At 44.5% G+C, this 14,616-nt stretch overlaps 1 protein-coding gene across 1 annotated transcript in view; it reads left to right on the forward strand.

Moving 5' to 3' along the window:
• dym (dymeclin) overlaps positions 1 to 14,616 on the forward strand; it is a 527,720-nt gene that overhangs the window by 171,047 nt on the left and 342,057 nt on the right. The window contains exons 11-12 of the mRNA XM_085966565.1: positions 1,988 to 2,101; positions 8,365 to 8,459. Coding sequence (XP_085822691.1) covers positions 1,988 to 2,101; positions 8,365 to 8,459 — 209 coding nt within the window. The remainder of the gene's footprint in view (positions 1 to 1,987; positions 2,102 to 8,364; positions 8,460 to 14,616) is intronic.

The raw sequence follows: 14,616 nt of genomic DNA on the forward strand, positions 1-14,616 counted from the left end.
TGTTTTTGATTCCAAAGTCTAAATCGTTAATCAGTGGTCCCAGCACTGATCCTTGTGACTCTGTACTGAGGGGAAGCCACCCAAAGTTCCCACTGCTAACCACTATCTAGTGCCTTCTGGTGGTAAATTGGATTTGTGCACGCGCATGTGGTAATGAAAAGATTACACTTGGCTTTAATGCCGTCATGGTTGAATAGCCTGCTAAGACACATCATGCAGATCTATGTGAAGAATGGCTATTTGAGTGATGTTCTGGAGTAGTGCTGGTCTGTGGAGCTGTACCTTGGCATAAGTGTGTGCCTTCAGAAGAAAAAGGGAGGAGGAAAAAAATTTAAATAGGTAGAAACCACTACAAAATGGGGAACAATACTTTTGAACTGATTTAATCTGGTCATTTATATGATTTTATGAAACCATTATAAATTATACATTTGTCTGGAACAAGTTGACCCAGTGTTATAGTAGTCTAAATTAAGCGATCTGGATATCAACATGTTATGATCTCGTCAGCTGGCTGGGAGCAGAATGTCACTTTGATGTTTACCTGCAGGAGAATATAAAGGTTGGCCCTATCCAGATGCTTATTTTTAAATTAAAGAAAGAATTGGCATTTATATCGTGCCCAGGCACTGCCTATCATTATGAGGGAGTCAGTTGAGACTGGGCAGGTACTATTAGATTGGAAACCGGCCAACGTGGTGTCCAGATTCAAAAAGGGTGACCAAACAGACATCATGTTCTTATTTCCTTTCAGTAAAATAATGGAATTGATTTTCAGGAGTGAACTTGAGATTATCTGTACAATAATAACCTAGTAACCAGCAGTCAACATAGATTCAGAAAGGGAAGCTCCTACTTGACCCACCTTCTTTGATGAAGTGACAACTCAAATGGATGGTGGAAAACTTATGACATAGTGTACATTGACTTCCAAAAGGCTTTTAATAAAGTTCCACAAAAAAAGTTATTAGTTAAACTCAAAGCTGTGGGGATTCACGATAAACCTTGGCTGAAGGGTAGGAAACAGCTACTGTACTTGTTAAAATATTAATGGACTGGGGTGAGTACTGAGTAGGGTGCCCCAGGATTTAGTGTTGGGACCACTTCTTTTTTCTGATTTACATAAATGATCTGGATTCAGAAACTCAATGCAAAGTGGTCTAATTTTCAGATGATAGCAAACTAGGAGAGGTAGTGGAATCAGAGGAGGCAGATTAGAAATTATAGAATGCGTTAGACAGAATATGTAAGTAGATAGAAAATTAGCAAATAAAATGTAATGCAGGCAAGTGTAAAGTACTTGACATAGAAAGGAAAATGTGCAACACGATTCCAAGAATGGTGCTGAAATAGGTAAGGATGAATTAAAAGAGACCTAGGAGTCTTGGTAGACTTGCCACTCAGCATATACAACCAATACAGCACAGCAATCAACAAAGCCAACAGAATGTTGAACTACACCCTCTGCCTCTAATGTTTTCCATTTCTTCATGTTTTCAGCAAACTTGGCAAGCTTACATTAGGTTTCAATATCCAGGTTAATAACGCAGATTAGAAATAGGACCAACCACTTACTCTTGTGGGTTTCCACGCAACAGCCCCCTCCATTCCCAGCTGTGGCATTGCACCTCACATATTTATTCAAACTAGTAATTTATTGATGTGAGCCAAGATAACAAATTGCATGCTGCAGGTTTTTTATTCATTGTGTACATTGCTGGCATACCTGAGATGCCTCTGGGGGTTATACATTGATTTAAAAAAAATCAATTTAGAGAGAATGTTGAGGCCTTGATATTGTAGATAATGTTGAAAGATTGCATGCTATGATTAAAGTGCCAATGTGGTTTTTTTTATAATTGTACTTGTTTTCTTATGAAATGGTTGTTTAGGCTGGCTAGCTGGCTTTGACAAGCTTTGCCTTTGCTGTTCATTTTTTTAAAATAAAAGTTATTTTGTTTCCCCCCCCCCCCCCCCCCCCCAACAGGTACTAAAGAATATTACTTGGTACGCTGAGCGTGTTCTGACAGAAATCTCGTTAGGAAGTCTTCTCATTCTAGTGGTTTTACGAACTGTACAGTACAACATGACCAGAACCAGGGTGAGGACTTTTAATTTGTGCTTTAAATTTCAGAACCCACTCTTTTCCTCCACTTCACCCCCCCCCCCCCCAGATCTTTAGTGTAAAGAATGGGGAACATTAAAGAATTGTTCAACCAGTTATATATCAAATCAAATCAAATCAAAAATATATGGGGTTTTGATTTCACAAATAATGCAGATTTAAACAAAATGCATGAAAATAGAATCTCAGTGATTGATGTAACTATTGTACCTTTGTGTACAATTGAAGTGGAATTAATGGGCAGAATTTTAATTGGAAGGTGGGTTGGGAACGGGAGGTGGGGTGGTGGTGAGGGTGCTCGGAAGCAGTCGGGAAACCCAGGAAAACGGGTTTTCCATAGGCCCTGCTGAATTTAACGGTAGGGCCTGATTTGCATTTGAAACATTTGTCTCCCACCTGCAGCCAGCCAGATGGAGAGGTTAGTTGGCTGCGGGCGGGTAGGCCTGTGCCACTAGGCTGCAGAGAAGGGGGAGGGATCGAATGGGGGCCAGTGGGTGGTTGGGGACCGGACCCGAGCATCGGGGGGACGGTGGGAGAGAACATCGGGGACTGGCATCCTTCTTGTGTTCTTATGTGGAGTTGAGGTCGATGATCAGCCATGATCTTATTGAATAGCTCGAGGGGCCATAAGGCCTACTCCTGCTCTTATTTCTTATGTTCTTATGACCGGGGCAGGGGGTGTTGGAGGGTGGTAGGAGAGAACGGGGCCGGCATCAAGGGATCGGTGGTGTGTGGCGGCGGGGGGAGGAGAGGAGAGGAGAACGGGGCTGGCATTAAGGGATCGGTGGGGCAGAGGGAGAGAATGGGGCTGGCATCAAGTGATCTGGGTGGGAGGGAGAGAATGGGGCTGGTATCAAGAGATCGGAGGGGGTGGGGTGGAGGGAGAGAACATCGAGGGGTTTGGGGAGGAGAGAGGGAGGGAGGCCTCATGGAGTGGGCGGGGGAGGTCGAGAAGGTGATCAGAGGCCTGGGGGTGGGATCGGAGGCCTTGTGGAGGGTCTCCGATCACGGGAGCTGAGTTAGGCCGGGACGCTGGATCCAGGAGGTAAGTGGAAAGGCACTTATCACCTGGATCCAGCAGCCCTCGCCTCCCTTTAGCTGGTGGGTTCCCCGAGACCGGAGTTAAATTTGAAATGGTGGATCACCATGAGGCTTGCCAGCCTCAATATAATATTTAAATGGCGACCCGCCCCCTGGGAGTGGGTTGGCTGCCTGCCCTTCGCCCTGCCTCCGTTAAAACTGGAAGTGGGCGGGTTGGGGTCGGGATTTCAGGTTTTTAACTCTTTAACCTCTCACCTGACCCCACCCTGCCTGTTTTTTGGGGTTAAAATTCCCCCCAGAATCTGTGCCTGCATTTTAGTTAGTAGAGTAGCGGTGTGCTCATGTCTTGAAGGAGTAGCAGAAGCAGATTTCCATCTGGGTAGCACTAAAGTGGCTGTACAGTGGGATTTGAAACCAGTGAGGCTGTGGCACAGGAGTGACCTTATCGAAGTTACCCATTGTGATGGCAGAAATGCTGTGGCGAGTACTGTAGTTGTTTAGTAATGCAGGACTGGAGCAATTCCGATCCTTCCTCTTGGAATATGGCATCTACAAGATGCACTGCAGCAACTCGCCAAGGCTTCTTCGACAGCACCTCCGAAACCTGTGATCTCTTCCACCTAGAAGGACAAGGGCAGCAGGTGCATGGGAACACCACCACCTCCAAGTTCCTCTCCACAGCACACACCATCCTGACTTGGAAATATAGCTACCTTCACCACACAGACTGCAGCAGTTCAAGAAGGCAGCTCACCACCACCTTCTCGAGGGCAATTAAGGATGGGTAATAAATGCTGGCCTTGCCAGTGACGCCCACATCCCGTGAATGAATTAAAAAAAATAAAAAAATAACCTGGTATTGAAGCTGGAGTGGGGTCTAGGAAGGGAGCCACCTGCCATTATTTTATAAGTTGAAACTTCATCCCTGCCAAGTCTGCCTTTATTGGCATTTTTCCAAAGGCCCATCAATGGAAGAGTGAACCTTTTGGTTAGTCTTACCAGCAGATAACGAGAATTCCAGAAAGAGACATCAACAGAATAGCCATGCAATTGCTATTGTCCAATAGGATAGCTGGAAAGCAGCACCCCAGACATGAATACTATTGGTTAATGAAATTGTTGGAAAGGCGATTTTCTTTATTTTGTTCTATCTTTGAAGATATGTTGCCCTCTTTTTCACGTGTTTTTTTCCCCCTGACGAAGCTCTCCTGGCCCACATACAACAATGCTGCATTTGGTTGCATCCACCAATCAATTTCCTATCTAAGTTCTCAAAATTTAACACCACCGTGCTGCATGAATAGTTCATGTTTTTAATAAATTGTTTTCTACTGCACCTTAGGTGGGTACACTAAGGCATGGTGGCGCAACATAGGCTGTAAAAGGGTGATAAAGCTGATTGCTACGTATTGATTACGTTCCAATACAGGTAGACTATCCTTTATCCGAAAACCTCGGGACCAGCCGAGTTTCGGATAAAGGAGAATTTCGGATTTCGGAAGGTGGGTCGGCGGGGGTCCGCGGGGGGGTCGGCGGGGGGTCGTGCGCACGACTTACGCTGACGCTCAGCGTAAGGGGGTCGGGGCTGGCGGGGTCCGCGGGGGGGTCGGCGGTTGTCGGGGTCGGCGGTTGTCGGGGCCGGCGAGGTCCGCGGGGGGGGTCGGCGGCTGGCGGGGTCGGCGGTTGTTGGGGCTGGCGGGGTCCGCGGGGGGGGGTCGGCGGCTGGCGGGGTCGGGGCTGGCGGGGTCGGCGGTTGTCGGGGCTGGCGGGGTCCGCGGGGGGGTCGGCGGCTGGCGGGGTCCGCGGGGGGGTCGGCGGTTGTCGGGGTCGGCGGGGGGTCGTGCGCACGACTTACCCTTTATCCGAACTTCCGCAACCGGAACCCTCTAAAAACCGAAGGTTTTTTCCTTCAGCGTAAGTCGTACGCACGACTTACGCTGAACGAAAAAACCTTTGGTTTTTAGAGGGTTTCGGTTTTCGGAAGTCCGGATAAAGGGTAGTCTACCTGTACATATATCAGAAGTTTTATTTATAAATGAACAACATTTTTGAGGGTTGTTAAGTTCATCAGATATTGTAAATTCTGGTACATGCATCATTTCCCCATACTTAAATGTGTTGTAAAGATGATGGCACTTTGCTCTATTTGAATGATCCATATTGGCCTATTCCCGAAGTCCCACCATCACAGAAGCCAGTCTTCACCCAATTTGATTCACTCCACATGATATCAAGAAATGGCTGAGCACAAAGGCTATGGGCCCCGACAACATCCCGGCTATTGTGCTGAAGACTTGTGCTCCAGAACTAGCCGCGCCTCTAGCCAAGCTGTTCCAGTACAGCTACAACACTGGCATCTATCCGACAATGTGGAAAACTGCCCAGGTGTGTCCTGTCCACAAAAAGCAGGACAAATCCGACCCGGCCAATTACCGCCTCATCAGTCTACTCTCAATCATCAGCAAAGTGATGGAAGGTGTCATCGACAGTGCTATCAAGCGGCACTTACTCACCAATAACCTGCTCAATGATGCCCAGTTTGGGTTCCGCCAAGACCACTCGGCTCCCGGGCTCATTACAGCCTTGGTCCAAACATGGACAAAGGAACTGAATTCCAGAGGTGAGGTGAGAGTGACTGCCCTTGACAATCAAGGCAGCATTTGACCGAGTGTGGCATCAAGGAGCCCTAGTAAAACTGAAGTCAATGGGAATCGGGGGGTGGGAAAAGCTTCACTGGCTGGAGTCATACCTAGCACAAAGGAAGATGGTTGTGGTGGTTGAAGGTCAATCATCACAGCCCCAGGACATCGCTGCAGGAGTTCCTCAGGTCAGTGTCCTAGGCCCAACCATCTTCAGCTGCTTCATCAATGATCTTCCCTCCAACATAAGGTCAGAAATGGGGATGTTCGCTGATGACTGCACAGTGTTCAGTGCCATTCACAACTCCTCAGATAATGAAGCAGTCTATGCCCACATGCAACAAGACCTGGACGACGTTCAGGCTTGGGCTGATAAGTGGCAGGTAACATTCGCGCCACAGAAGTGCCAGGCAATGACTATCTCCAACATGCGAGAGTCTAACCACCTCCCCATGACATTCAATGGCATTACCATCCCTGAATCCCCCACCATCAACATCCTGGGGGTCACCATTAACCAGAAGCTTAACTGGACCAGCCACGTAAATACTGTGGCAACAAGAGCAGGTCAGAGGCTAGGTATTATGCGGCGTGTGTCTCACCACCTGACTCCCCCAAAGCCTTTCCACCATCTACAAGGCACAAGTAAGGAGTGTGATGTAATACTCTCCACTTGCCTGGATGAGTGCAGCTCCAACAACATTCAAGAAGCTCAACACCAGGACAAAGGTGCCCGCTTGATTGGCACCCCATCCACCATTTTAAACATTCACTCCCTCCACCACCGGCATACCATGGCTGCAGTGTGTACCATCTACAAGATGCACTGCAGCAACTCGCCAAGGCTTCTTCGGCAGCACCTCCCAAACCCACGACCTCTTCCACCTAGACGGACAAGGGCAGCAGGCGCATGGGAACACTACCACCTCCAAGTCACACACCATCCTGACTTAGAAGTATATTGCCGATCCTTCATCGTCGCTGGGTCAAAATCCTGGAACTCCCTATCTAACAGCACTGTGGGAGTACCTTCAATACATGGACTGCAGCGGTTCAAGAAGACGGCTCATCACCACCTTCTCAAGGGCAACTAGGGATGGGCAATAAATGATGGCCTTAAAAAAAAAAAAAAAAAAAAAAAAAAAAAATTTAAAAAAAAAACATTTGTAGTGTTTAAAAGTATAGGTTTACATCTCAGATTTTGCCCTACTTTAAGAGATGAATTAAGGTAATCTACAAAGGATTATGGACATGTAAGACACCAACTGTTGTACAGCTACTTGTTTAGTGGTATTGGAGTTGGTTTTAATATGGAACTTTTATTAGTAGTGGAATTTTTGTAGAACCCACATTATAGTCCAGAAAAGGCTTGACTCTCCAAAAAAAATTGTAAAATTTGTGATTTAAAAAAATTAATTCAAGGGATGTGGGCGTTGCATTTATTGCCCAATTGTTATCATGTCAATTGATTGGTGCCATGTTGATTTTGCTCAAGAAGGCAATGGAAGTCTTAGGTTATATTCATGTTTGAGTATATGTGCACATAGGCTAGTGATACTGGTGAGTGAGTGGAGAACTTGTCTGCAGTTTTAGCATCACCAGCAGCTAGAGCTTCCTCTCCTCCTGTACAGTTGCCAGCTGCTGGCTTTCAACCCCTTAAATGACCAATGCCATGCTTGTCTGAGCAGTTGCTGGCAGTACATTCCCAGTATTCCACCTATCCCAGTTACTTTTGAAAAAGATTCTCTGCTAGCTTACAGACAAGCCTACTTAAAAAAATATATATTATTGGTAGTTGGAAGTGAATAGCTAATTTAAAATTGCCAAGCCAGTCCATTCTAGCTACCCTGTTAAAATGTTATGTAGTTTAGTATTTTGCTGAAATATAATAAGATGCACACTAGTTTTTTTTTTTAGTTTTGTACAGATAAATCAATTTTTTTTCATGTAATGGCCCTGCTTTCATTTAATCTTTGTGATCATGTTTTAATGATTTGCAGCTGCTTACCTGAATGTTTTGAACAAAGAAAGACGTGTCATTTCACTGTAAATTAAGGTTCAGCTATGGTCATAGTCGTGTGCAGAAATCAAAGAGGAAACTAGACGACACAGTTGACTATATTTTGCTTGAGCATGTCCTTGACTTATTTGTGTATGCCTCTTATTTGAGCTCACTAAAAATCTGTTTTGGAAGCAATGTGGCATTTGACATTGGCATCTTGTGCATCTCCTTCCCACCCACCCCGCCTCCCCTTTGCCCCACAATTGGCTGCCATGCTTTCAGATGTCTGGGCCCCACATTCTGGAATTCCCTCCCTAAACTCACCTGTCTCTCCACCTCCCTCTCCTCCTTTAAGATCCTTCTTAAAACCCACCTCTTCGACCAAGCTTTTGCTCACCCCTTTTCTTTGTCTCAGTTTCCATTTTTGTTTGATTATGTATCTGTGAAGCGCCTTGAGATGTTTTTCAATGTTAAAGGCGCTATAATATAATGCATCATTTTCTTTCTTGAAATGCACAACTTTTTAGTTCTTACTTTTCATTCACTTTTTTTGTTAGGACAAATATCTCCACACAAATTGCTTGGCAGCATTAGCCAACATGTCTGCTCAGTTTCACTCGCTGCATCAGTATGCAGCCCAGAGAATTATCAGGTAAGCTCTTTCTGATACTCTTGCAGAATCTGTAATCATTGTAAAATCTCACACTGTTAATTAAGTTATAAAATGGCGCCACATGTTCTTAACCATTTTTGCTTCAGTAAGTACTTGCAGGTGTCTTTTTAAGTCAGTTCCGTTCTAGTACTATGGAGTAATCATGTTTTGAGGGAATTTAATTTGACTTGTGTCAAGCTAGTGTTTTCATCTCAAAATATCAGGTGCAAAGTTCTAGAGATATAATTTAGAAAAGTAAGACTTTAGAAGGAGGTACTTTGCAGAAAAGTACTTACTAATATTAAATACCCAATAGTACAATCTGGGAGTTGGTAAAGTTACCCTCCAATGAAGAGTATGCAAATAGATTTTTTCCATCAGCATTTCCAGGTCCCATCTCTGTACTGGACCTGTGGACTAAAAGCATGGTTGGCCTGCTAGACATCTAGTCCCTTACAAAGACTACCTACTTCCACCTTTGGAACATTACCTATCTTTGCCCCTATCTCTCCCCACTGTCACTTAAACTGTCATCTACACCATTATCATCGCCAGACATGCCCTACTCACTGGCTGCATGAGATCCCTCACTACTGTGAAGTGCCTCAGGAAGTTTTGGTACGTTAAAGGCATTATATAAATTTACATTGTTATTACTTGTATTTATTCGTGTCTATCTTATATTTATGGCCTCTAGTTTTGGACACCCTCCCAAGTGGAAACATTTTCTCTACGCCTACCCTATCAAACCCTTTCATTATTTTAAAGACCTCTGTCAGGTCACCTTTCTTCTAGAGAAAAGAGCCCCAGCCTATTCAGCCTTTTCTGATAAGTATATCCTTCATATAATAGGGAACAGACTAGGATACCCTTGTTAATTGTTTTTTGAAATCCCCTTGTAGCAAAACAATGTGGTCTTTGCACCATTTAGCACCGGGCAGCAGAAACATGGTTGAATTTGTGCCCTTCCATTCAGTGATGCTTCCCATCAATTCCTCTACGAGCTGCACTAGTGCACAATCAATTTTTTTTTTTAAGTATTGTATTATATTTTGTTGGATTTATGCCACTTTCATATTACAAATCTTGTGGGGGTAGGGTTGCCATTGGGTAGGGTTGTCAATAACATGGCTACAAGAGAAGAGTAGAGGTTGGTACTCTGCTATGAATGGCTCACCTCCTGACCCCTAGAAGTATCTCCACCATCTACAAGGTTCAAGTTAGGAGTGTGGTGGAATACTAATTTCTAGCCTGGATGGGTGCAGCTGCAGCAACAGTTAAGAAGCTCAATACCGTCCGGACAGAGCAGTCCGCTTGATTGTTGCCCCATCACTGGATGCATCCCCTCTACCATTAGCAAACTGTGGCTGCCGTATCTTCAATCTACAGGATGCACTGCAGTAAATCGGCAAGGTTGTTTTGTCCTACAATCTCTACTACTGAGAAGGACAAGAGCAACAAGATCTTGGAAATATTATGACCTCCAAGTTGCACACCATCCTAACTTAGACATGTATCACAGTTCTTTCATCATCACTTAGGCAAAATTCCTTACCTAACACCAACTTGGGAGCACCATCAGCACGAGGATTGCAGCAGTTCAAGGAAAAGGCTCGCCTTCAAGACAAATAGGAATGGGCAATAAATGTGCTTTGCCAGCGTTTCCTACAACCTAAAAAAAAAAATAGAAATATCACTGATGTTATCCCTGACTGTTATAAATGAGGCTCTGCTACTATCTTCCAAGGTTCCTCCATAGGTGGCATTGTTGTTGGCAGATGCCAGTGGCTACTGCCAGTAGTAATTGGTGCAATTTAATCTAGCTGTGGGCTTCTTTGCTGCTCAGCCAGGCCGTGTGATTTCTGCAAATGTGTGTTGCCTCACTTGTAGTGACAAATTTAACTGCTGCACTAGAGACCTGTTCCTTTTCTCTGTTTTGCAATAACCCTTATCGTAACAATAATGCTGACTGTTGACCCAGGGCTCCACTTTTTACAGTCCAGTTTGGTTGAGCTCATGATTATAGACAGATTTTAAGGAACTGGTTCTTGATTTCCTTTTGTGTGTAAAACACATTCAAGATGGGAATGTATTGCTGTTGGAAAACTAAGTAATGTATAGTCAAATGTTGCTAATCTGAAAGCTGGTATTCTGTCGTGGCCTCTGCCAAATATATGTATGCTGGACGCTCCCTGTATGCTGGCTACTCTTTGTGAATTTCTTTGTTTTACAAGGGCTCTGTACACTCTCAGCAGCAATCTCATTTTGTTTTACACAATGTGATGGCTACATCAAGCAAATCACTAATCTGATCTTCAGTTCAATTGATTCAATTAAGCAGTTGAGGCCAATTCATTAAATATATTCAAGGAGTTGGATATATTTCTTAAGGCTAAAGGGATCAAGGGATATGGGAGAAAGCAGGGACAGGGTACTGAATTTGGATAATCAGCCATGATCTCATTGAATGGCGGAGCAGGCTCGAGGGGCCGAATGGCCTACTCCTGCTCCTATCTTCTATGTTTCTATGATATGGATTTGTGGCATTGGTCTATAACTGTTACCCAATTTACATCATCTTTAATATTTGCTAAGGTTTCTATCAGTTGTTGCATGAAAACTTACAACTTTGTGGATAAATTAAATGGGCAGCTATTGTCACTGGTACTATTGCCTGAGTTGGAAAGTTGTGGGTTCAAGCTCCACTCCAGAGACTTGAGCACATAATCCAGGCCTTTCAGGGAAGAGCAGGGGCTCTCCGGTGACCTGGCTAATATTTATCCCTTAACCAACATCATTAAACAGATGATCTGGTCATTATCTCATTGCTATTTGTGGAACCTTGTGTGCATATTAGTTGCTGTGTTCCTACATTGCAACAATGATTACACTTCAAAAGTACTTCAGTGGCTGGAAAGCACTTTGGGGCAACCTGAGTTCTTAAAAGGCACTATATAATTGCAAGATTATTTTTCCCATCAGTGGATGGTCTATAACATCAGCCAAAAAATAATGATGCTTGATATCAGAACCTAGCAATCACGCACCTGATGATTTTTCTTGAGTGAGTTCCATGGTTCAACCATTGGTGGCCGTGCCTTCAGCTGCCTAGGCCCTAAGCTCTGGAATTCCCTCCCTACCTCCTCCTTGAAGATGCTCCTTAAAACCTATCTCTTTCATCTGCCCTAATTTCTCCTTATGTGGCTCTGAGTCAAATTTTGTTTTATAACACTCCTGTGAAGCGCCTTGGGATGTTTTACTACGTTAAAGGCACTATATAAATACAAGTTGTTTTTGTTGTTGTGGCGGGACACTTCATACAAGGGCAGGGGAGAGGTGAAACGTGTGTTCAGAACAGCAAATTCATAAAGTCTTCAGCTCAAGTATGTTGGTGGTTGAATTGAAAAAACACCACCTGTTGTAATACTAAACCATACAAGTAGGGAAGGCCCCAGGACTGGACCCCGGTCTCTGCTAAATTAACTGATAACAGCCTGGACCGCAGCAGAAAGACTCCTGTGTTGCTGGATCTGTCAGGATTACCACTCCCTTTCAGGTACTCTGATTTGCAGATACACATGTTTCACAATAAGATAAGTAAGATTTTGCATAGGTTAGGTTTTCTGAATTAACTACTATCCACATTATAATGTTAATGAAAGGCTTCCTCAGGCAAACTGTCATTTTGCAATGTTAGCCACTCAAACTCAGTGAATAAGTATGTCAGAAAGGACAGTGAACATGTTATTCTTTATTTTCTTGATTGGTGGAGGCCGCATGTTTGAGAGGGGCTGTGAAGTTGCTGCAGTGCATTCTGTAGATAGTACATACTGCAGCCACAGTACATTGGTGGTGGAGGGAGTGAATGTTTAAGCTGGTGGATGGGCTGCTGATCAACCCGACTGTTTTGTTCTATATGATGATGAGCTCCTTGAGTGTTGTTGCAGCTGCACCTATCCAGGCAAATTGAGAGTATTCCATCACACTTCTGACTTGTGCCTGGTAGGTGGTGGAGAGGCTTTGGGGAGTCTGCAAAACACCCAACCTTTGACCCACTATGAGTCACAGCATTTATGTGGCTGGTCCAGTTGTATTTCTGGTCAATGGTGACCCCCCCCCCAGGATGTTGATGGAGGATTCGGTGATGGCAATGCCATTGAATGTCATGGTGGAAGATTAGGCTCTCTTTTGTTGAAGATGGTCATTGCCTGGCACTTGTGTGGCATGAAGATAGTTAGGTCTAGGATGCTGCACTGAGGAGCTCCTGCAGCGATGTCCTAGGGCTTAGATAATTGGCCTCCAACAACCACCACTATCTTCAAGGTGTTTTATTTTCGGGTAAGAATGAAACCACAACTATCTTCCTTTGTGCCGGGTACGACTCCAGCCACTGGAGAGTTTTTCCTGATCCCTATTGACTTCAGTTTTACTAGGGCTCCTTGGTGTCACACTCGGTCAAATGCCGCCTTAATGTCAAAGGCAGTCACTCTCACTTAACCTCTAGATTTCAGCTCTTGTGTCCATGTTTGGACCAAGGCTGTAATGAGGTCTGGAACCGAGTGGTGCTGGCGGAACCCAAACAGAGCCTCAATGAGCATGTTATTAGTGAGTAGTGCTGCTTGATGGCACTGATATCGACTCCTTCCTTCCCTTGGCTGATAGGGCAGTAATTAGCTAGGTTGGATTTTGTTTTTTTTGTGGACAATTTTACACATTGTCTATAGATGACTGTGTTGTAGCTGTACTAGAACAGCTTGTTCTAGAACACAGGCCTTCAGCATTGCAGCCGAGATGCTGTTGGGGCCTGTAGCCTTTTTTGTCTCCAGTGCAGTCAGCTGTTTCTTGATATCACGTGGACTGAATTAAATTGGTGAAGACTGCCTTCTGTGATGGTGGGGATATCAGGAGCAGGCCGAGATGGATTATCCACTTGTCACTTCTGGCTGAAGACGGTTGCAAAAGCTTCAGCCTTGTCTTTTGCACGCACGTGCTGGGCTCCATCATCATTGAAGATGGGGATGTTCATGGAGTCTTCTCCTGTTAGTTGCTTAATTGTCCACCACCATTCGTGACTGGAAATGGCAGGACTGCAGAGCTTTAACATGATCCACTGGTTGTGGGATCGTTTAGCTCTGTCTAGCATGCTGATTCCGCTGTTTATCGTGCATCTGTTATAATTTCACAGGGTTGGCACTTCATTTTCAGGCATGCTCTTCTACACTTATTGAACCAGCATTGGTCACCTGTGTTGTATCCGTGTGTTAATGAAGACACGGAATGCAGGAGTTGGTTTACAGGTGTTTACTGGACAAAGTCTGGAGGTGAACTAACAGATACAAGACAATATACAGGCTTATATAGCCCGAGTGGCCATTACCGGCATTACAGTACACAGGGGGCTCTTAAAGGCACATACACCACAATTCCTCCCCTTTTAGACAACCAGTACATAATATTTTAAGTAATCATTAATTAACATGTTACAAGAACAATAATCTACACATTGCTGCAGTTAATCAATTATAAGTCCGTCTCTCTGGAGGCTTCCTGACTCGGTCCGGATTACGCCTCGGTGGTGTAGTAGTTTCTGGTGGTGTAGTAGGTTCTTTTGGCAAGGCTGATTCGGCTTGAATGCCAGTGTCGGGTTCATCTGGTTCCAGTATCACCGGATCGGAGGTAGATACTATGGTTATCTCTACTTCATCATTAGGCGTATAGAGTTGTGGTGTAGGTTGTCCCTTTTCGGATGACTCTTTGATCTGGTCAGCATGGCGCCTTATTATGCTTTCACCAATGTCCACGGTATACATCAGCGGTCCTAGTCGTGTGCAAATAGTTCCAGGCTGCCATTTCTTGGTACGGTAGTCCCGGGCCAAAACTTGTTGACCTATCTGGAAGGTTCTAGTTGGCCTTTCATTCATACCTTGAAATTGCCGGTTCTCCACGTCCCTTCTGATGTTTGGCTTGATCAAATCCAGCCGGCATCTTAGGCTTCTATTGAAGAACATCATGGCAGGAGTTTGGTTTGTAACCACATGTGTTGCATTCCTGTATGCAAACAAGAAGTTATCTACCTTATGCTGAAGTTTTATGTCTTCATTACCCATGGCCTTTATGGCCTTCTTGAAGGTCTGGACAAACCTTTCAGCCAATCCAT

The sequence above is a fragment of the Somniosus microcephalus genome, chromosome 2 (assembly GCF_052327205.1).
Source record: "Somniosus microcephalus isolate GS21.2 chromosome 2, FLI_Smic_1.0, whole genome shotgun sequence".
In the NCBI taxonomy this organism is placed as follows: domain Eukaryota; kingdom Metazoa; phylum Chordata; class Chondrichthyes; order Squaliformes; family Somniosidae; genus Somniosus; species Somniosus microcephalus.